General features: G+C 42.6%; 1 protein-coding gene across 1 annotated transcript in view; it reads left to right on the top strand.

Moving 5' to 3' along the window:
- The first annotated feature begins 3,767 nt into the window (after positions 1-3,767).
- Positions 3,768-22,384, top strand: part of XK (X-linked Kx blood group antigen, Kell and VPS13A binding protein) — a 126,282-nt gene continuing 107,665 nt past the window's right edge. Inside the window, exons 1-2 of the mRNA XM_008159540.3 lie at positions 3,768-4,025; positions 9,230-9,492. Coding sequence (XP_008157762.1) covers positions 3,781-4,025; positions 9,230-9,492 — 508 coding nt within the window. The 5' untranslated portion in view covers positions 3,768-3,780. The remainder of the gene's footprint in view (positions 4,026-9,229; positions 9,493-22,384) is intronic.

Raw genomic sequence — 22,384 nt, forward strand, 5'->3', positions numbered from 1 at the left:
TAGAAAATTCTTGAAAAACCTCATAACTGTGGCTTTGAACTCTATATCCGGCAGTTTGCTTTCCTCCATTTCTTTCATTTGTGACCTGTTTCTTTGTCTCCTCATTTTGGCTGCTTCCCTGAGTTGATAGAGTGGCTTTGTGTACTAGGTGTCCTATAGGGCCCAGTGGCTCAGCCTCCCCAGTTACCTGAGGTGGACACTCTTGCTGCGTGCACAGTCTTGTTGTAGTTAAGCTGTGTGCACAGTCTTGTTGTAGTTAAGCCTTGATTGTTGCTGGTATCACTGGGAGGAATTGACCCAGGCCAATTGGCTGTGAGGATCAGCTGTGTCTATGCTGGGAGAACTTCTGTGCTGGAGACACCCTTATGAGGCAAGACTTGCTTCAGTGGGGCTTTGGTGCTCACTGAGTCTGCCCCCTGAGTGTGTCCCTTATGGATCTGAGGAGTTGTAATCTGGATAGTACTACGCTGACCCCTGGGTACACTGGCTCTTGGATCTCCAAGGAGATGCTAATTTAGCCTCTGCCTGAGGCCACCCAGCAGGAGCTACAGAAAGATCTGTAGATTCCTCTTCTTTGTTTGGGTTTTGGAAGTTCCCAGATGAGGCCCAGCTGTGAAGCAATGCAAGCTGCTCTGGGGCCTTGGGCCTTCTTTTGGATGTTCTGGTTCTCTCTGACTCAGATGCAGTTTGTTAGGTAAGTTTTGATTTCAAAGGACCAGGCCATTCATATGCAAAAGCCTCTGCACACAGCTTGGATGGGGTGGAGTCTCAGGGTAGAGCAAACAGCAATGGCTTCCTGTCAGCCATGCCCTAAGAGGCCTCCAGGTCTCAGTGTCCCTCAGTAATTGCTGCAAGCACCTCTAAGAGAAAGCCACCCTCGAGTTCCGCCCAAAGCCAGACTGTCCAGTTTCTTCCCGTATGAGTCTGGGTTCCCAGACTCTCACCGGGAACTGGAGTTCAGAGCAGTCGGGAGCTTGTGTCTCCCTGCAGATTGAAAAAGCCAGCCACGTACTCAGTCGCCAGCCCTCTCTGCACGCGCACCTCTATACCTCTGCACTTTACTTCCGCACCTCCTCTGAATCTCTGTGTGCTTTTCTCTTCTCTTCTAGTTGTAGAATTTCCACTTAGTCAGCCTTCGTGTGGTTCTGGATAATGTCTGTTTTGTCTTTTAGTCATAGTTTTGAAGTGGTTGTACGAGGTAGCAAATTCAGGTGTTTACCTATGCCACCATCTTGGTTTCTCTCATCATTGATGTTTCTATCCCTCTCTCCCTCTTCCTTCCTCTCTCTGAAATCAATTAAAAAAACACACACACATTAAAAAATGCCTTTGTGTAAAAATAGGTTCTATGACCTCTTGCTAATTATTATATTTCTTTAGAGGTACTGTGAGGCAGTTTCAAAGACATCTATTAGCAGTTAGGTATAAATATAGAGCAGAATATTCTGTCAGATATTTTACTATTTCACAAACGTTGTAGTACTGTATTTTATAAGGAAACCAAACCCTCAAGTATTCTGGTATGTTACATATTATTATACTAAAAAACTCACTTTTTGTAAGTCTATTATTGTGCACATATTTTTTAAAATGATGGTATTTCAGTCCTAGCAAGAAAGTATAATACAATATGTGACATTAAATCCATTTATGTATTTGACAGGGAAAATAGCAATCATAGCTCAAACATATACATTTTTTCTCAAGGATAAAAAGGCAAATGATAATACATAAAGACATGGTCACTGGGGTAAGTTAGCTGGTGTGCAGATTGACAAGGATCAACTTGCAAATGCTCATCTGATTTTAGCTTTTGTTAACAGTTGTTCCTAGAGGGGGAAGTGCAGCAGTCAGTTGGTGTTGCCTCCCCTTCATGTGGGGTTTTGCTCACAATCACTGCATGATGTAATGAAATCTCTTTAGAAGCAGGATTGAGTCAGAAGCTTTGAGCTGAACCTTACTGTTTTTTAAAAGTGCTGTTAACACTATTCTAAACACTGTGATCTTTCAAAATGTGTTTTCTTTATTTGTTTTGTACTGTAAAAAATAATTTGCTGTAAACTGGACTTTGTTTAAAGTGATGTTGTTTATTGGCTTATCCCACTCCCATTTATGTACAGTCTACTTAATAAAATCTGTGATAATCCTTTGCCTTAAAATAAAATCTTAATGCTAAATGTTGATTGTGCTCTAATAAGTCTAAGCTACAAATTAATGTTTCCTTTAAAGCTTAAGACAGCGTCAAATAAAATATTATAAAAATACTCTGTGGAGTGTTGCTGCCTATTCTGTATTTGTGACAGTGTGTGTATCTTGATCCAGGACATGGTGGCTGGCTGGGTTCTATAAATAGACATTAGTAATCCTTTTAGAGAATGGGCCTGTTACCTCTCAGCTGTTGGTGGAATCCTCCCCTTAACCCTTATAAATAGATTTTCCCAGGGCATACAAGAATGAAGAAACACAGCTATTCCTGTTTTTTCCTCTTACAACTTTTATCTTGATTCCTATGGAATGTTTGCATTCTATTTGTGTTGACATCATTTTCTAAAGGAGAAAAATGCTAAAAATTACTGCAGATTGATGGAATCATGTAATTTCAGCAGGAAAAAGAACCTTGCCATTATTAAAGTCTCGTCCCTTGGAACAGGTTAGAACCTGAATTTTAGAGAGATTTGGTGGCCTGCTCAAGTTCTGAGGGAAAAAAATGGATTGAGCTCATCCTGATGTCCAGAATTGTGTTAGTCTTGGGGCTGGCACACACCAGCAAGGCTAGAAAACCATTTCCTTATTAGGCCTTGGTCTTTGCCCTGAGTTAGTCAGTTATAGAGGAATTAATTTTGTAGGCAGTTTTTCAGGGAGACACAGTGTGGCTCCTAAGGATTATCTCTGGTGCTGTTTCACCATCAGCAGCAATGCTTCAGACCACTGTATTTGAAAGGCCCTCAGGGCATGCTTACTTGGCCCAGTGAAAAGATAATCCTGGGGTGCATGACAATACACTTGTGCTTTGTGTTGTGTTTTGTTTTGTTTTAATGTATTTTATTGATTTCAGAGAGAATAGGAGAGGGAGGGAGAGAGAGAAACATCAATGATGAGAGAGAATCTTGGATCAACTGCCTCCTACACGCCCTACACTGGGGTTGGAGCCTGCAACCCCAGCATGTGCCCCGACCATGAATCAAACCTCAAACCATGACCTCCTGGTTCATAGTTCCATGCTCTATCCTTGTACTTTGAAGACCAGAAACGCAGGTCCTTTCAGGAATTAGGTGTTCCTTAGGCCCAGAAAATGGAGACTGGACTGGAAAGGCGGCCAGACCCTAACTCTGTACAACACCACCCCCCCCCCCCCGCCCCCCGCTCCTCCACCCAGTTGGTCGCAGTTTTTCAAAGGGATGTGAAAGGCTCCTAATGGGAACGACCGCCAAGGGGCTCTAGGACCCAGCGGCTGCGCGCGGGGCCAACAGGGCCGCGGCGCCTTCAAAGCCCTGGGCCGGCCGTTGCAGGGCGCGGGTTCGCGACCCGCCCAGGGACTGTCGCCTCAGGCGCGGGCACTCGGGCGCTCAGGCGGTGCACGGCTGCGCGCGTGGGCGTGTCCCAGCTGGGCTGCGGGCGCCGCCTCGGCGCCGCGGAGTAGGTCGCCCCTGGGATCAGCTCCCGCGCCCGGGCGGGCGGCGCAGAGCGTAGAGAGCTGGAGCCGAGGGGCCCGGCGTGCCGTGAGCCCCTCAGGCCGCCACCGCTGTTACCGTCAGCCAGGAGCGCTGCTGACACGCAAAGATGAAATTCCCGGGCTCGGTGCTGGCGTCCGTGTTCCTGTTCGTGGCCGAGACGATGGCGGCGCTGTACCTGAGCAGCACTTACCGCTCAGGCGGGGACGGCATGTGGCAGTCCCTAACGCTGCTTTTCTCGCTGCTGCCCTGCTCGCTCGTGCAGCTCACACTCCTCTTTGTGCACCGTGATTTCAGCCGCGACCGGCCACTCGTGCTGCTGCTGCACCTGCTGCAGCTCGGACCCCTCTTCAGGTGCGTGCGGGACCCCGGGTCCCAGGCCCAGACCTAGGCCGCCTCCCCTACCCGCGCTGGCCCAGGAGGTGGGAGGCGGCCTACCAGGAGGGTCAGGTGGTGGCACTGGGGACCAGGCCCAGGCCGGCCCACCTGGACTCTCAGCCACCTTGGTAGACCCAGGAATGTGACAGACTCCTGGGAAAGTGGCAATGAAGCTGGGCCTACTGAGTTCCTGTTAGGGTCTTGCCAATGAAATTACCAACATTCAATGGAATTTGACTGACAAACATGACAATTTCATGTGGTTTGACCTCTTAAAAATCCAGTCTTTCTCTGCGGTCAGGTGAGCTCTGGCAGGGTTGGCTTGGGTCCTGACAAACCCTTGGGAAGTGTGTCCTAAATTCCAGTTGGAGCAAAAGCGGGGGCAGAATATTTAATTTATTCAACACGTTGAGTTTACTGTGTGACAGGCACTGTTCTGAACGCTTTACAAATATTAATTTATTCAACTCTCATACATAACTCTAGAAAGCCACACATCAGTCTCATTTCTTGTGTGTGGAAATATACGGGGTTGTAGAACCATCTTCTGCCCCAGCCTGACTTATAAACCTGGTCCTTGAAGCTGGAACACAACGTGCCACGAAGACAAACACTTGTGGTGTGTTAAGGAAAGAAAAACTAGTTTTTATTAACACAAAGCAAGAGAAATATATGATAATGAAGTAGACTTTGGCTTATCCAAGGACCTTGAAAAGAGTTTAAAAGGTGTTGTTTTGATGTCTTTCATCTCTGTAGGAAAAGCAAAACCAAGGGGTTCTATCTGGATTAGAAATAAATTTATATTACTGAACTTTAGACATAAGTGATAGAGGAATTGGTAGACATAGAAAGGCCAAAGAGGCACCTCAGCAGCCATAAAATTCAGCTATTCAGCTAGCTATGGACCTAGGGAGACCCCAACACCACCCCCACCCCAATCCCCACATATACAACACAAAGTTAAGCAGCAAGATAGGTTTTACTAAGTGCTTAATAAAACGTTGCACTTCATATTAAAGACAGCTATTCTAGCTGACACTCAGAATGTGGACTTGTAGTTTACACACAGTCAGGACAAAGTGGATGAACAAATTTTCCTGAAGCTGTGGAATTTTAGAAAGGAAAAGAAACAGGTGCATGGACAGAAGTAAGAAGTTGCTACTGACATCTTGAGAGCAAGGGAAGAGTTAGGTGGGAAAAGGGCAGGGGAGAGGGAGAGGGAGAGGGAAAAGGAGACAAAGAGGGTGAGGGAAATTTTTAAACGGCAACCTGGAGCCATTTGATGAGGAGAGAGTTCATCCTCCCTGGCCTAGTAGGCCACAGCACCCTGATTGTATTCCTGCTCAGTAAAATCAATGTTATCTGACTTTGGGCAAGGCTCTCATCATGTCTCAACCTGATCTGTGAAAAGAAAACTCAGTACTGGCAGATGTTTAAGTAAAGTGACACAGAAAAGGGAACTGACATTTTTCAAATGCTTCTTGTGCTAGATGGTTTGGTAAGTGTTTATATGCCTCAGTTCATCAAATCCTCATCATGAACTATATATAATTGTCCCCATTTTATAGATGAGGAAAATGAGATCCTAAACTATGTCCACAAGGCTTCTTAGAAATAGAGTGGAGTGAATTATGTTCTCTACTCTTTGTGAAAGAAGGCAGAGTAGTGTGGAGTGCATTTTATCAGTAGTTCAGTCTTAAATCAAGAAAGTTTGGTCATCTTGGAAAAATTTAAAAACACAACCTAAACAGTTATCCAGGTCAATGATAATACCCTATCATGTCTGTCATTTAATATTTTTGTAAATACTAAGAGTGACCTAAGATAAAGCTAATGATATAATATTATGTATAAAACAGGATGGCAAAGATAAAAGTGGTAATTTCTGATGGTGTAGTTATGGGTGATTTTAATTTTCTCCTGAAAAATATAGAAAGTGCATCATTTCCTCCTTTATTATATGCTTCTCTACATTTTTCAGTTTTTACAGTAAAAATATTTTAACTTTATTAAAAAATAAAAAGTTTGATGCTTTGAAGAGACAACTAGCCATATAAAAAGTTTCAACCCCATAAAAAGACATATTTCCAGAAAATTCTGAATAAGTCATTGTCTTCTTTCGTGGAACAACAAAATAAAATATAAAAAACAAAGCAACAAACAACCCCCTTCTGTCAACAAGGACTCTGTCATTCTAATGCAGCTGATTTATTTCAAGGAGATAGCGGACCCATGATCTTCGAGCTGAGATACACAAGGTGCAGTTCCAAGCCTCTTAGCTTCCAGATGGAAAAAAAAAAGCAATTTAATGTTGTGTATTAGCGTGACTTAATATGTTATTGGAAATTTTTCCTGTTGACTGTTTCTATTTTAACTCTAAGATTTTACATAGGATCAACGTTATTTCCCCCCGTAGAAAGGAGAGTCATGGTGTGTTTCTTTTCCTGCCTTATCAATTAGACTTAGTAATATTTTGAATTTGTTTTTGGAAAATTTAGCTCTGTGTATTTTTGTGTGCACACTAACTGGCCCAACATATTCTTTTTAGATGAGATGCTGTTTTTGAATTTACTCAGTTAAACTGAATTACAATGATTATGGGCTAAATACTGCAATCTAGACCCCACTGTTCTTTCCTTTAGGGAAGCAGTGGAGAGCAGCATATTTCATTTATATCAGTATTATATTTAAAACTAGAGTTGCAGTTTATATGGTTATTTTCTAATTAAGGCCAGGTTTCAATGATAAGAACACAGAATAAATAATGTCTTGATTTTTTTTAAGGGTAGTGTTATTGTGAATAATAATAGATATTCTGAAAAACCAGAGGGTGGGGGGAAATACCTCTTAACAGCAACAACAAAATTTGTTTATGCTTTTACAGTATGTTGATTTTATAAATTAATTGGGAGAAGGAATGAATATAAATGAGTTACTAGTTCAAGGAATTTTCCTCCATTTTCATTTACTGGTGTAATGAGGAAAAAATGGCTCATGAAAATCTATGTTTATAATATAAAAGCTAAGAAGTTCCAGTAATATTTTATAAAGCATTGCAAAATTATTCACTATACTATTTTTCTTTATTGTATACCTTCAAAAGACTTTCCTAATATATAAAAACCCAGGGTCCGTAATGACCGATCAAAGGCTCGACCGAACACCAGAAGTCAGTCCTGCAGTCAGTGCTGGGTTGCCATGGTGAGCCAGCCCTGACTGCCGAGGGGGCTGCAAATCAGGCCTGGAAGAGGGGCCCGAAGAGAGAGGCAGGGTCTGATCCACAGCCTCCTTGGCAGCTGTTGATCAGCCGTTACCTCTCTCTTTCTCTCCGGGCTTTGCCAGCAGCCCTGCCTCTATTTCTCTCCAGGCCTCTGTGGGGGCTGCTGATCAGCCCCGCCTCTCTGATCAGGCCCGGAGATAGGCCCAGAGATGCTGACTGGCATAGAAACCAACCAATCAGAACCAAATCTGGGTGAACTTTGAGGAGCCAATGGCTGCCTAGGAGGTGGAGCTTTTGACACTGACTGGCATAGAAACTGACCAATCAGAACCAAATTGGCTGACAGGAGAGGGCATTTGGGGGCAACCAGGCCAGCAGGGGAGGGCAGTGTCCGGAAGGGTGTCCAGCTGTCTGGTATAATTAGCATATTGTGTTTTTATTATTATAGATTATTATAGATTCTTCTTGCAATAGTTGCCTCGGGATGAGAATACAAAGTTAGCAACATTCAATAAAACAAGTGAAGCCATCAAAACTTCCATCAGCATTATAAGGTTGTTATAAAAATGCATGTTTGGGGGGAGGGAAATGCATTATGAGCATTTTTCTTATTCTTAGGAAAAACCCATTTTTTCCCCAGATTTTATTATGAAAAAAAGGTTTTTATTGAATTTATGGGGGTGACATTGGTTCACAAAGCCATACAAGTTTCAAGTGTACAACTCAACAAAACATCATCTTAACACTGCATTGTGAGCCCATCACCCCAAGCAAAGTCTCTTTCTGTCCCATTCCTCCTTCCTTTGCTCACCTCCACCTCCCCCACCCCCTTTCCCTCTGGCTATCACTACACTGTAGCCAGTGTGTATGCGTGTAATATATATATTTTTTTTTTTCTTAATCCCTTCACCTTATTTTATCCAGCCCCCCAAACCTCCTCCTCTCTGACAGGAACATTTTTGAACATAAGGAGGACAACTTGAAAGAACTGTATGGTGAACATCCAAGTACTAGCCACCTAGATTCTATAATTAACATTTTATTTCATACATCTATCCATCTTTCTATCAAACCATCAATCCATTTGTGTTTGTATATTTCAAAGTAAATCAGACACATCAGTACTCTTCCCTCCTTCAATATCCATATCATTGCCTAAAGAGGAAATCCAATTTTAAAAGCCAGGTACTCTGTCAGTGTAGAAAGGTGACTGGTTATAGCTCCTTCCTCAGGGTAGGCTTGAAATTCCAAAGCTGGTCAGCCCCCAGGCATGATTGAATTTAGTCATGTTCCATAAGGTCTTATGAGAGCAGAGAGATAGGAAATAAATTGTGGTCTTTCAGGGAAATGCTAAATGGCAAATTGTTCTGTGATTTGGGGGATGAATCTCACAGCCATAGCTGCTGCTTTAACTAAGGAAATTTGGGGCATCTCTTGGATGTGGAAAAGAAAAAAAAATAGAGAGAGATTTATAGATATAGATATCTGTGTGCATATGTGTATATATGTATGTGTGTGTGTGTGTGTGTGTGTGTGTGTGTGTGTGTGTACATATATTCTGTGTTAACTCCATAACAGTGTGGCAAGGTAGATTTTATTTCTGCTTTATAATTGAGGGAAATGACTCAAGGGTTAAATTACTTGCCCAAGACTGCACAGCTAATAAATGTCAGGAAGGCAAATTGAATATTTTTTTAGTATCTACTTGGTTGGTTGCCTCAGTGGGCTTCGATGTCACCTCTCAATTTGGTTCTCAGTCAGTCCCAGTTGGCCTGCTGGAGGGACTCAAGAGGACTGCATGCTCAAAACTGGCCCTTGGTGTGGATGATTTTCTAGGAGGGGCTGCAGTCCAGAGTAGCTAAGACAAGGCTTTGAGAATCGGGCTAAGTGTAAGCAGGGTAACTGAAAAAAGAGAATCCTGTCTGCCTCTGATTATCATGACTTGCTGATTTGTTTCCAGGTGTTTTGAAGTCTTATGCATCTATTGTCAGTCAGGCCATATCGAAGAGCCTTATGTCAGCATCACCAAGAAGCGACAAATGCCAAAAAATGGCCTCTCAGAGGAGATTGAGAAGGAAGTGGGCCAGGCAGAGGGCAAGATGTTCACCCACCGATCTGCATTCAGCCGGGCATCAGTGATCCAGGCTTTCCTGGGCTCAGCCCCTCAGCTGACCCTGCAGCTATATATAAGCACCTTGCAGCAGGACATCACTGTCGGAAGATGTATGTATACCTTTTATCTCTGCCTTAATTTGGGGATCAACATGGGGAGCAAAACATAAAGTTTATTTTGTTTTAGGTAAAATTCATTCGTAGGTGCTTTCAGTCCTGAGTTTGCATTCCAGTTACTAATCTCAAATATTAGTGAGTTGAAACAATAACAGTGTTTATTTGCTTATGAATCTGCTATTTGGGGAGGGCTAAAAGGGCTCACCTATGCTTTAATGTGCATCAGCTGGGGTGGCCCAAAGATGGGAGGCTAGAATCCACTGGAGGCCCATTCACTCATATTTCTTATTGTTGATGGTCTCAGATCTTCTTTGTTTCATCTCTCTGTGTGGGCTGGTTTGGGCTTCATAGCATAGTGGCTGATTTTAAAGGTCAGTGTCCTAAGACAAGAGAGAAGACCAGGTAGAAGAGTATCACCTTTTGTGATCCAGCCTTGGAAGTCCTGTGAGCTCATTTATGCTGTATTTTCTTTGTTGAAGCAGCTAGGAATCTTTATGAAGTTCAAGGGAAAAGGAGGGGAGGAAATTGATTCTTGTTGGGGAAGAGTAGATAGAGTTCTGGAAGTTCACTGCAGTGACGATTTTGGAAAATACAGCTTGCTGTAGGCTGAAAATACAGCTGCCAGAGGCCTCGTTGGATTTTGCCTCTGTCTTTCAGTGATAGTTGTAAACTAGTGGACACGGTTACAATAGCTTCTTTATGGTAAATAATGAAAACAAGAGTGCACTTTTGTCTTCTTGCAGTTTGAATAGGTATCTCAGCTTTTAAATGAACAGTGCTCTAACCTTTAAGCTACTCTCACATTTTCAAATTAAGGCAGGTTTTGGTTAAGCTAGATCCCCATCCCCCAAAAAAGCCCCACCTGTATGTGCATGGACACAGTGAAAAACTTTCATATGAGAAGAGGAGAAATACCCTTTCAAACATTAATATTATCCTATATAATAAAACCCTAATATGCAAATCGACCGAATGGCCAAATGATCAGTGGAATGACCAGTTGCTATGATGCACACTGACCACCAGGGGGCAGATGCTCAACACAGGAGCTGACCCCTGGTGGTCAGTGGGCTCCCACAGGGGGAGTGCCGCTCAGCCAGAAGCCGGGCTCATGGCTGGTGAGCGCAGTGGTGGTGGCAGGATCCTCTCCCACCTCAGCAGCAGCACTAAGGAGCAGCGAGCTGAGCAGTAAGGAGCAGTGAGCAGGTGGGCGGTAAGGAGTGAGAGGTTCCAGACTGTGAGAGGGCGCAGGCCGGGCTGAGAGAGACCCTCCCCCCCCCCCCCCAGTGTACAAATTTCGTGCATCGGGCCTCTAGTTAGTAAATGAAACCTAGATGTTCTGATAAGTTTTATTGCATAGATAAGCAAAAATGAGTTAAAAGCCTTAAGTTGAAAAATACATATTGAAGATAATACTGAACTTAGAATTTTAAAAATAATAAATCACTCTTACTAATTTCACTTCCCTTAATATTATCTTCTTTCTGCTTACATTACAAACTCAGTGGTAGAATTTCTTCATTTATGGCTGGGTCACAGGATGTTTGCATGCTATACAACTATCCCCCTCATCCTGGTTACCTCAGAGTGAAGGTGATTATTAAGATATATCGGGACCTTAAGTTGAGGTCTTGAACCTTGGTGTATTAACATTTATGTTAAAATACCTTCCACAGTCACTGGCAGATAGTAAGTGCTCAAAAAATTCCAGAGTATTTTTGCTCTCTAAGAAATTATAACCAGAATGGACATTGACCAAGGTGAGTCATGTATGTGTATGCCCTTTTCCCAGTTCATTGTTTTTCCATGTGTCAGTCAGGGACACAGGAAAGACCAGATGTGATTATAGTCTGTTTTATTTTTCCAAGTAGACCCATTTTTTTCTCAAGTTTTTGAAAATGAAGATTGTCTTATAGTTCAGAGGTCAGCAAACGACAGCATATTGGTCCAATCAAGAAAAATAAAACCTATCTTATAAATATCAGTGTCACACAAAAAAAATCTGTGAGATGCCCCCAAAGTATTTGGGAAAATATAAGTCCTCTGAGAGTTAAACAATAAATAGAATATATATGGGAAAAGAAAATGGGCATAGTCCTCTTAAAAATTCAGATGGCTGCCATTTATGCAGGTCTTGACTAATCCCAATCATCTCCTTAACATATCTGTGGAAGGAATTCCTCACCAGGAAGGAGAAAGGCAGTTATAATTGAAACAGGGGTTGGAGTGTGTCACAGAGGCAAACATTGATAGTGTCCATTGTGTGATTGTTACAGAATTTACCAGGTGACCGAAAAATGCACAGGCGTACTTGGAGGTCCAGGATAAGGCCATTTATTTTCAGATGTTTCACATGTACTAGTACAGTGACTCAGGGGGTCAGTTCTCCAAATCCTGAGTAAGCCAATATGGAGGAAGATTTCTCTTTATACCCTTTGATTTCTTTGTCCTCCATGTATGGATCAGACTTCCGGACCTTTCTCGGGCTTTTCAAAAAGCCCCATGTGTTGGCATGGGGGACATGAGACCACACCTAAAGGCCTGGCCTGGCACCAGCGCTGATAACCCCCTCTGGGGATTGTGTATTATTCATGGTTTATGACCTCTTTAAAATGTGATTATTTAGGTAAATAGGTCTTGCAAGACCAGATAATTAAGGAAGGGGCAGTGACTAGACTATAGGCTAACAGAAATGTACTGATTAACTAGGTACAGAGTCAGGCTGCTGGTCCCCCCCCCCCCCCCCGCAAAAAATAGTCTTCTTTTTCTCATCATTCCTACCCCCCCACCTCCTTAATCCTCAAGCTGGTTTTCAGCCTTGGGGATTCGCTAGAAGACTCAAAGATAGGGAGTAGGGTGTTCAGCAGCTTGAGTCATTTTCATCTTCATTACCCAAGGGATTGTAATGGCAGTCCAGAGATTTGGACTGGAGTAACATCTGGGGCTTCAGGGCTTACTGATTCTCTCTATTAGCTGTTCTATAACCTGTTGGCTTTCTTAGAGGAAGGGAGAGGGAGTCTACACAGATTTCTTCATTTCTGGCTTCAGAACAGTTGGAGTGGTGAGAAGCACATCTCAGGGTCCCATCTATTTCTTCTCCAGTTGGCCCATTGTCCTTGCTCTGCTCATGTCTGTCTAAATTCCTAACACATCCCCTTAAGGATCCTGGCTCTGAATCCTTTCAGGGAAAATGGGCATTGGTGGGCTCCTCTGGCTACTTCCATGCTGAGGAGGAACAAAGTTTTCTTTCAGAGCCAAGAGATCCTTGCTCTCTGTCAGAGAGACGATGAGGTCTGGGCATGGAAGGGGATGGGCTTGTGACCCGGAGGAGACAAACTGTGTTACAAAATTTAGTATTATTGAGCAATTAGAACAGCTACAGTTATAACAAATGGTCTGGTGGAAGGGAAAGAAAACATTTCAGTTCTTTTTTTTATAATAAATCTTTATTGTTCAGATTATTACAGGTGTTCCTCTTTTTTTTCCACCCATAGCTCCCCTCCACCTGATTCCCCACCCCACCCCATGCCCTTAGCCCCTGCCACTGTCTTTATCCATAGGTGTAAGATTTTTGTCCTATCTCTTCCCACACCCCTCAGAGAATAGTCTGTCTCCTCCCTTTCTATCTCCCTGATTCTATTATATTCACCAGTCCTTTCTGTTCTTCAGATTTTTTCTTCACTTGATTTTTAGATTCACTTGTTGGTAGGTAGGTATTTGATGTCTTTTTGTTGTTCATAATTTTTACCTTTACCTTTTTCTTCTTCTTTCTCTTCTTAAAGAATACCCTTCAGCATTTCATGTAATCCTGGTTTGGTGGTGATGAACTCCTTTAGCTTTTTCTTGTCTGTGAAGCTGTTCATCTGACCTTCAATTCTGAATGATAGCTTTGCTGGGTAGAGTAATCTTGGTTGTAGGTTCTTGATGTTCATTACTTTGAATATTTCTTGCCACTCCCTTCTGGCCTGCATAGTTTCTGTTGAGAAATCAGCTGATAGTCGTATGGGTACTCCCTTGTAGGTAACTAACTGTTTTTCTCTTGCTGCTTGTAAGATTCTCTCTTTGTCTTTTGCCCTTGGCATTTTAATTATGATGTGTCTTGGTGTGGTCCTCTTTGGATTCCTCTTATTGGGCATTCTCTGCACTTCCTGGACTTGTAAGTCTATTTCTTTCACCAGATAAGGAAAGTTTTCTCTCATTATTTCTTCCAATAGGCTTTCAATATCCTGCTCTCTCTCTTCTTCTGGCACCCCAAAAATTTGGGTGTTGGTGCACTTAAAGCATTCCCAGAGGCTCCTTACACTATCCTCACACTTTTGGATTATTTTTTCTTTCTGTCTCTCTGGTTGGGTGTTTTTTGCTTCCTCATATTCTAGATCTTTGGTTTGACTCTTGGGGTATGGTGATCTATAGTTGAGTTTCTGTATATTCTTTATTTCAGACAGTGTATGCTTAATTTCTGACTGGTCCTTTTCCATTTTTTTAGCATTCTAATTAAGGTCCTTGAAGGTCTCACTAAGTTCCTCGGAGGTCTCTTCAAGTTTCTCAGCGGTTTTTAGAATATTCTTGAGTAACCTTATAAATGTGGTTCTGAACTCTGTGTCGTCCAGTAGTTTACTTTCCTCCACCTCTCCTATTCGTGACATGCTTCTGTGTCTCCGCATTTTAGCTGCCTCCCTCTGTTGATGGAATGGCTTTGTGTGGTTGGTGGCCTACAGGGGCCAGTAGCTCAGCTTCCCCAATCACCCGAGGTGGTCGCTCTTGGTACACCCCTTTGTGGGCTGAGTGCAAAGTCTTGGTGTAGTTAAGCCTTGATTGCTGTTGGTACACTAGGAGGAATTGACCTCCAGGCCAATTGGTTGTGAGGACCCGCTGTGTCTATAATGGAACAACTGCTGCACTGGAGACATGCTTATGGTACAGGCCTTGTTTCAGTGAGGCTTTGGTGCTCACTGAGTCTGCCTCCCGAATGTGTCACTTATGGATCTGAGGAGTTGAAATCTGGTGTCTCACACTGACCACTAGGTACACTGGCTTCTGGATCTCCAATGGAGTGCAGTTATGCTACTGTCTGAGGCCACCCTACAGGCGCTACAGTGAGAACCACAGTCCTGTCCTCCCTGCTTGGAGCTTGGAGGCTTTGGAGCTGTCTGTACCGGGTTGCAAGTTTACTAGGTTAAACTGACTGCAATATAGAAGGCCATTCATATGCAAAAGCCGCTGCTTGGAGCTTGAGTGTGTTTGTAGATTGTGAGGGGTGGAGTCTCAGGGTGTCACTAGGCTAGGGCATGGCAAACAGCGATGGCTGGCAGTGCGCCATCTTGACCGCATCCCCGTGTCTCGCGCCCCAGCACAGCAAACAATTATTCTTGAGCGCAGCTCTGCACGCAAGCCACCCTCACTTTCCGACCCGATGGCAGACAGCCATTTTTCTCTCCAGAAACTGGATTTCAGAGAGATCGGGAGCTTGTCTCTCTTCGCATTGAAGAAAGCAATACCTGCCGCCAACCGGGCTCCGCCACCAGCTCATATCCCCCGCACGCTCCCGTACCTCAGTTTTTCAGCATTTGTGCCCTGAATGCTCTTTTCTCTTTCCGTCTAGTTGTAGAGCTTCCACTCAGCCAGCTTTCCCGTGGTTCTGGGTGATACACATTTTGTCTGTTAGTTGTAGTTTTGAAATTGTTGTGGACGGCAGCAGTTTAGATGTTTACCTACGCTGCCATCTTGGATCTCCCAACATTTCAGTTCTAATAACTCCTATTGAAATAGAACTTTTCTCCTTAAAATCACCCTTATGTTTATTAAAGAGCAAAATTAAGACCAATTTATCTATTGCATTCAATTTGGCCTGATTGATTGCATAAACACAAGAATGATAACTGACCGCCTTTGCCAGAATTTCATGATTGATCCTCAATGCACCCTGTAGGGCAGAGATGCCAAGCCATCCAGCTGCCATCAGGCCTGCCTGCAGTATCTGCTGGGTTAGGTGAATTCCTCACCTGCAGCAGCTCCACCTGGGGCCGCACCCTAGGCTTCAAGGCCCATCTTCAGCAGCACTTCTGCTCCTTGTGGCCTAGAGTCCATGTGGGTTTCGCAGGGATGCAGAGGTGCCCTCATTGCTCCCCTTTCACTCTGACCAACCACCAGCGATTGCAGGGTTTGGGCCTGACACTCCAGCACCATCCATTTTCAGGGGTACCCAGTAAGATACCAGGGTTTCTCCATGGCACTCTTATTGGCTTCAAGTCTTCAGAGTCCTGACAGGACTCTTTAAAACATGACACTCCAGTCAAAGTTTTCGTTCAATAAAACCACCATTTGAAACCGGTCTTATTGAATTTCTGCAAAGAAATGCATTGCCATGATTCATTCATTAAGAATTGCCAAATTCTGGAGGTATAACAAAGGGAGAAAAATATACTAACCTGCCTTAAGATCTTCTGATTTTCCTTGCCAGTCCTTTCCATGGACTCTTCAGAAGATGTAATATTTTTCCAAATGCATTATAACAAAACAGTAACTGTCTCCAAATGACAAGAAGAAATTTAAAATGACATGGTTATGGATTTCATTATAATGCAGATGGCATGGAACATTGTCCTTTCTGTAAAATGCAACATTCTATAATATTATAACCAATAACCATTAGTTATAAATGTATTTGACAAAGGTTCCTATGTACCTTCAGTATAAAATTTTCCTTCATGAGAGAGAAAACAAACATCTGAGGCATTTCAGAGCCTATTGGGATGATCTAAAACCAATTCTAGATCAAGAGAAAGTTGTCTTTTTTTTTTAAATTCAAACTCTTGAGGGATTGTCAAACTTGATTTTATCAAAAGATTAAATATTAAAGTGTATTAGACAGGAACATAGGCTAGCAACCTTCAGTTCCTATGATTAAAAGATGATCTTTTTATTTACTAAATTTTTTATTAATATAACATAATTATTTTACTAGAAAAGAACTAACCAAAATAAGGATTATTTCCCAACTTCATTTGTCTTTGGGTGTGGACAGCAAATGACAGTAATTGGATTTCTCCTATCAGTGTCCCTGAGTACTTTGGCATAAGCTATTTACCCTCTGTTTAGGGAGGCAACATGCAAATTGTTGACTCTTAAGTGTCATTGGTTTATGGAAGACAGTTTTTTAGATGGTTGCAAACTGCTGTTTTAATATCTCAGTTTCCTTGTTCTGCTTGTCCTGGCTTACTGACCTCTATCATTTAATCAATTTCCTTTTAAGTTATAAGAAGTTTAAATTTTTTTGAACTTCTTATAACTTCCACAGACATTTTTACAATTTTAAAAAACATTTTTTCAACTTACAGAAATAACCACCTTTAGAAACCACTTTCTTTTTTCTTCAAAATGCATAATAACGATGCCTCAGTCCTTCCATTAAGGATTTCTACTCTAATATTCTTTCTTTCTGTCATACCATCAGCAACTTGTACAGACCTTTTCTTTCTTTTTTTTTAATGTATTAGAATTCTTCATTCTTAGAAACCTTAATTTTTCAATGATTACCAAAAAAGTAAACAGCCAGCATTTCTTAGATTAACATTTATGAACACACTTTAAATGCACTCTTACTTTCAAGAAAATATACCTTTAACAAAGTACAAGAGACCTTCTGTAATAAAAGCTAAGAGCAGGTGAATTAAAACTTGTCTAGCAGCTAATGTTTCAGTTTTTTTGTTTTGTTATTTTTAAATATTTAGATGTTTATAGGCATATGAGGCTGGAGGAAAGGCTGGGGGAGGAGGGAGCAGGCCCAGAAGACTGTTCCCAGGCCTTTAGCCGCTTGGATTTAAACTGCTACATTCTTCCTTAGAGATACCATCTAAGGTTACTGCTGTGGCTTCTCTACTTTTACAGGGAGAAGGGCGACTGGCTCCTTCCTTCAACAGAGAGCACAGTCAGTCTCCTCTTGAGTGACTGGACTTTTATTATTAGCATATTTATAATTATTACTGAAAAGCTTTATCACAAATTCTTCATTTTATTTACATTTATTTATTACTAGAAGCCCGTTGCACGAAGTTTCGTGCAAAAGACCTTCCTTCACCTGGCTGCTGGCACCAGTTTTCCTCTGGCCACCCGCTGATCAGAGCGCCGTTTCCTCTGGCCTCCAGCACGATTGGCCACCCCGAGTTCCTCCACTGCCGTTTCCTCTGGCCACCCGCCAATTGGAGCTCCTCCTGGATTGGCCACCCTGAGTTCCTCCAGCGCTGTTGGTGGAGGAACTCTGGGTGGCTTATCGCACTGGCGGGAGGCACTCCAATTGGTGGGTGGCCAGAGGAAAACTGGTGCTGGTGGAAGACTGGTGCGGGCAGCCATGCAATCAGCCACCCGGAGTTCCGCCACCGGTGCGCTGGCCCCATGGGTCCTCCTGAAGCGCCGGCCATTGGGGACGGCAGGAGGAACAGGGGGCGGAGACTCGTGAGTCAGCCCAATCGGCCACCCCGAGTCCCGCCCCCAGCCTCCCAACGGCCCAATCGTGGGCGTAGCAGAGTGATGGTAATTTGCATATTACCATTTTATTAGGTATGATATCTTAACAACTTTGAGATTTTTAAAGCCAATTATTACCTAAAGCATTTTCTTGACCAATAACCATGATTGCCCTTTCTGTTCAAGGAAAGGACATGCTAATCTGGCTGGCAGTCATATGCCCCCGGGACCAGGACCACCCTCAGAATGTGGTCCATCCTCATTCAAGAACCGCCCATTATCTTAGAAGCATTAATCTTGTTACCCAACCCAGCCTGCATAGCTTACTTCCTTATGTAATTTCAAGTATATTGTATTGGTCTAATTTAGTTTAAAAATATTCCTTTTTAGGGAGAAAGAATAAATCTTTGCATCACCTCAGGGCCCTTGAGATGTCACAAAGCTGTCTCTCAGTTAAATTCTTGAAATCTCACTAGCTAAGAGTTTCTGGTGGGATAATACCCTGAAAGAAAGAGCAAGATGAGTCCCCAAGAATAAGGATTCTTGGCAGCTGCTGGGACATCCTGCAATCTCTGTCACATGTTCAGCCTCACCACATACAACTGGGATTCCCCCAAAGCGGGACTTGCCCCATCTTTAAACAAATTAAACAACAAAGAGACATAAAACATCAACTAGCACTATCATACCGGCATGCACAATACTAAAGTTTATACCAAGAGCAATGCCTTCTGTCCCTGGTTCAAGGCACTGCCCCTCCCCCCCCCCCCCCCCCCGCAACTGTCGCCAAATCTCAGCATTCTTCCCAATGGATTATTTTGGGAGAATGTATTTCCTAGGCCTGGAATTTCTTTTTCTCAACCTCAGTCATAAGCTGGGGGCCCCAGATTTCGCGGAGAGACATGTGCATTGCAGGCAGCAGTCTGGGCCCTTCTTAAAATTCTTTACCATACATTCTAAGGCAGCAGGTTTAGAGGAACTACTTCCCATGTTTGCAGTTAAACCATGTAATCCCTCCCAGTTAACAGAGACACAGAACAACACAAGGTAGCTTTTTCTTCATGCAGGCTCTCACACTCACATTCACACACCAGTCAGTTTGAGTTTTGACTTCCACTCATGGAAAATTCCTGAACAGAGGCAAATAATTTGCCTAAGTAGTGATCAGCTACTTCTTCTGCCCCTAAAGGCAGGCCTGAACTCTAACTGGTCCCCCAGGGGAAAACTCACCAGTCAGATGTCTGGTTCTAGAAAGGGCTTTCCTGTCCTCTTTGGAGTCCACTGGAGCGCTAGCGGGAACCCTGGTTGTCTGGGCCTGATGAGGACTGGGACCCAGTAAATCACTGGAGGCGCGCCTTCCCGTCATCAGGAGCTCAGTTGAGTGGGCCCACCCACCTGCTCTCGTGCAGCGGTGCCTCCAGGAGGCAACTTTGACTGCATGTTTTTTGGTCAAGAAACCATTTTTATGTTACAGAATTTACTGGGCTACTGGAAAATACACAGGCTTATTTGGAGGTCCAGGATAAATCCATTTATTTTCAGATATTTCAAATGTACCAGTATAGTGACTCAGGGGTACAGTTCTCCAAATCTTGAGTAAGCCAATATGGAGGAAGCTTTCTCTTTATACCCTTTGTTTTCTTTGTCCTCCATATATGGATCAGACTTCCAGACCTTTCGCGGGCTTTGCAAAAAGCCCCATGTGTTGGCATGGGGGACGTGAGACCACACCTAAAGGCCTGGCCTGGCGCCAGCACTGATAACCCCCTCCAGGGGTTGTATATTGTTCATGGTTTATGGCCTCTGTAAAATGTGATTATTTAGATAAATAGGTCTTGCAAGACCAGATAATTAAGGAAGGGGCAATGACTAGACTATAGGCTAACAGAAATGTACTGATTAACTAGGTACAGAGTCAGGCTGCTGGTCTCCACCCCTCAAAAAATGTCTTATTTTCCTCATCATGATTAGGGATGCATTTGCTGCACGGGACTACACTTGACTACAGGTTTAAACACCTGGGGTTTATTTTTCTCATCTAATAAGAAATTGGAGGGAGGCAGTTATTTGTGGGCATTATTTCAGCTGTTCACAATGGCAAAGTTGATGGCCCTGAAATTCCATTTATCTTTTAGCCAGCAGTGCTTCTCATGGAGTTGTAGAATGCTGAGAGTTGGAAGGGATCTAAGAGGTCATCATGTCTGACTTTACATTTTATGTAGAAATCCCATCTTTGATGTCTCTGAAAGGTGATTCATAAGCCCCTGCTTGACTGTGTTTAGCAATGGATCTCTCAGTACTCAGAAGAACTGTTCCATTGATAAAACACTTGCTAGAACATTCTTCTCATATAGTGAGTTAAGTAGGACTTTTTCTTTTTTTCCAGAATTGTTATCAGGTCCAAGTGCTGGATATGCTGCATTCAGAAAAAAGCCACTTAGTATTGGCCAGATTCTTTTTTTCAGGATCTTACAAGAGTTACAAAGCATCCCTACCACAATCAACTCCCTACATCCCCACCATCACACTCTATAAGGAAATACCTGTAGGGAAGAAATGAGAGAATAGGGACTTCTATAACAAGCCACCTAAAGTAGGGTTTCACAATGAAGGGTACTCATAACATGGGTAGCCAAGTACTTCACTCCTTGTCTTGTAAGCTGGGAACCCATAGACCCACCCCAGTGATGCTTCCTTCAGAGATAGCTTGTTGTGTGTACCCTGGATTTTAGTAGCATCCATGAGCATAGAGGCTGAGGCCTGCTTCTTATTTGTAGATTTCTGAAGGAGGGAGTTTTGAGGGAATAGTCTGGGGTGAGTAGAGATTCTGTTGCCATTTGCTTGGAAAGGTGACAAGAGGTCGTCACTGTGTCAGTAGCTATTGTGAATACCCAAGATTTAGAAGTTTAATTAATAAGCATTTATTGTTGTTCAATAATCTACAGGGCCAGGCTATGCTGACCTTGACTGAGCTTGCTCATTAGTACACACTTAGCCCTGTGGGTCAGTTGGGAATGACTGGTCTAGAACAGCTGCACTGGTCTAGAATGGCTCACATCCATGTAGTCTCTACTTCCCAAGCCTGTTAGTCTCATAATGGCAGGGCTCTGAGAAAGTCAAAGCATCCAGAACTGCAGAGCCTTTGTGGGTGGTCTAGGCTCAGAACTGGGACACTTTCACTTCTTTCACATTCTATATCCACAGTTGGATGGAGACTGGGGCGGGGCGGGGGGTGGGGGGGAGAGACAACAAATCCCTTTCATGATAATAGCCTATCAAGTTGACAAAACTAAGTAGAAGATTTTCACTTAAATTATATGGAAATCGGCCTCCTTTAATCTTCAGCCTGATGGTTAGTCCCGGTTTTTCCCACTAAAGCAACTCACACATCTAAGCCCTTATCACATGACAGATCCCCAAATATTCACAACTCTCCTGTGTCTTTTTGTTTTCCAGTCTTCAGATCCTTCAGTCATTTCTCCAATGACATGCTTTGAAGCCATCAAGGTCACTGTAGTTGAGATACAATCTGACTTGTCTTTTTTTCTTAAAACATGATATTCATGTTAAAATACTATGTGACATTGAATTTATTTTAACAAAGGCTGTTAGCAGTAGGATTATGTTTTCTTTTCTTATTTTGCTTTAATTGGAACTCTGTGATTTTATTTATGTACCCAAATGTAGCTTTTGGGGGAGTTGAATCACACAGTTGGTTTATATTGATGGTTCAGTGAATTCTCCCAGTTCTTTTTTTATAATGAGAGCTGCTAAACCAAGATTTACCCATTCAGTACCTATACAGTATATTTAGAAATGTTTAAATGTAGGGCTTGATATTTTTTCTTGTTATAATTCCTTTTCTTGGATTCAAGCCCAGGGTATTAGTCTGTTGAGATAATTTTGATTCATGATTCTCTTGACTTCACAGTTTTGTCCCAGCTATAATTTTATGTCTTCATTCCAATAATTGGCAACAATGTCAGACTAGGACAGCCCAAAGCCACAGGCCTAAGCACTCCTTGAGAAATACCTTTTAGCCTGAAAGGAAGTAATGAAGAGTATGAGTACAAATTGCTTATCTAGTTGCAAATCTGACTGCACTCACATTAAAATACTAGTTCTCTGATTTGTCATCAAGGATATCATGAAAGAGATACCCACTCACTTATTAACTGCAGATATTTTTTTTCTTTGTACATCAATTCAAAATATTGGTATTGTAAAATATTAAAGCATATAGACAAGAGTAGATAATAATATAACAAACCATGTATCTCTTTCCTGTTTTATCAAATATTCACGATGTTTGCTTCAGAATTTTTTTCTCTTTAAGAATAAAACATTACTAGTATGATTGGGCTACCCTGTGTCCCTTTCTTATCATGATTTCAGAGTTCACCATTTTTAAGAATGATTTATA

This window comes from Eptesicus fuscus, chromosome 1 (genome assembly GCF_027574615.1).
Source record: "Eptesicus fuscus isolate TK198812 chromosome 1, DD_ASM_mEF_20220401, whole genome shotgun sequence".
Lineage (NCBI taxonomy): Eukaryota > Metazoa > Chordata > Mammalia > Chiroptera > Vespertilionidae > Eptesicus > Eptesicus fuscus.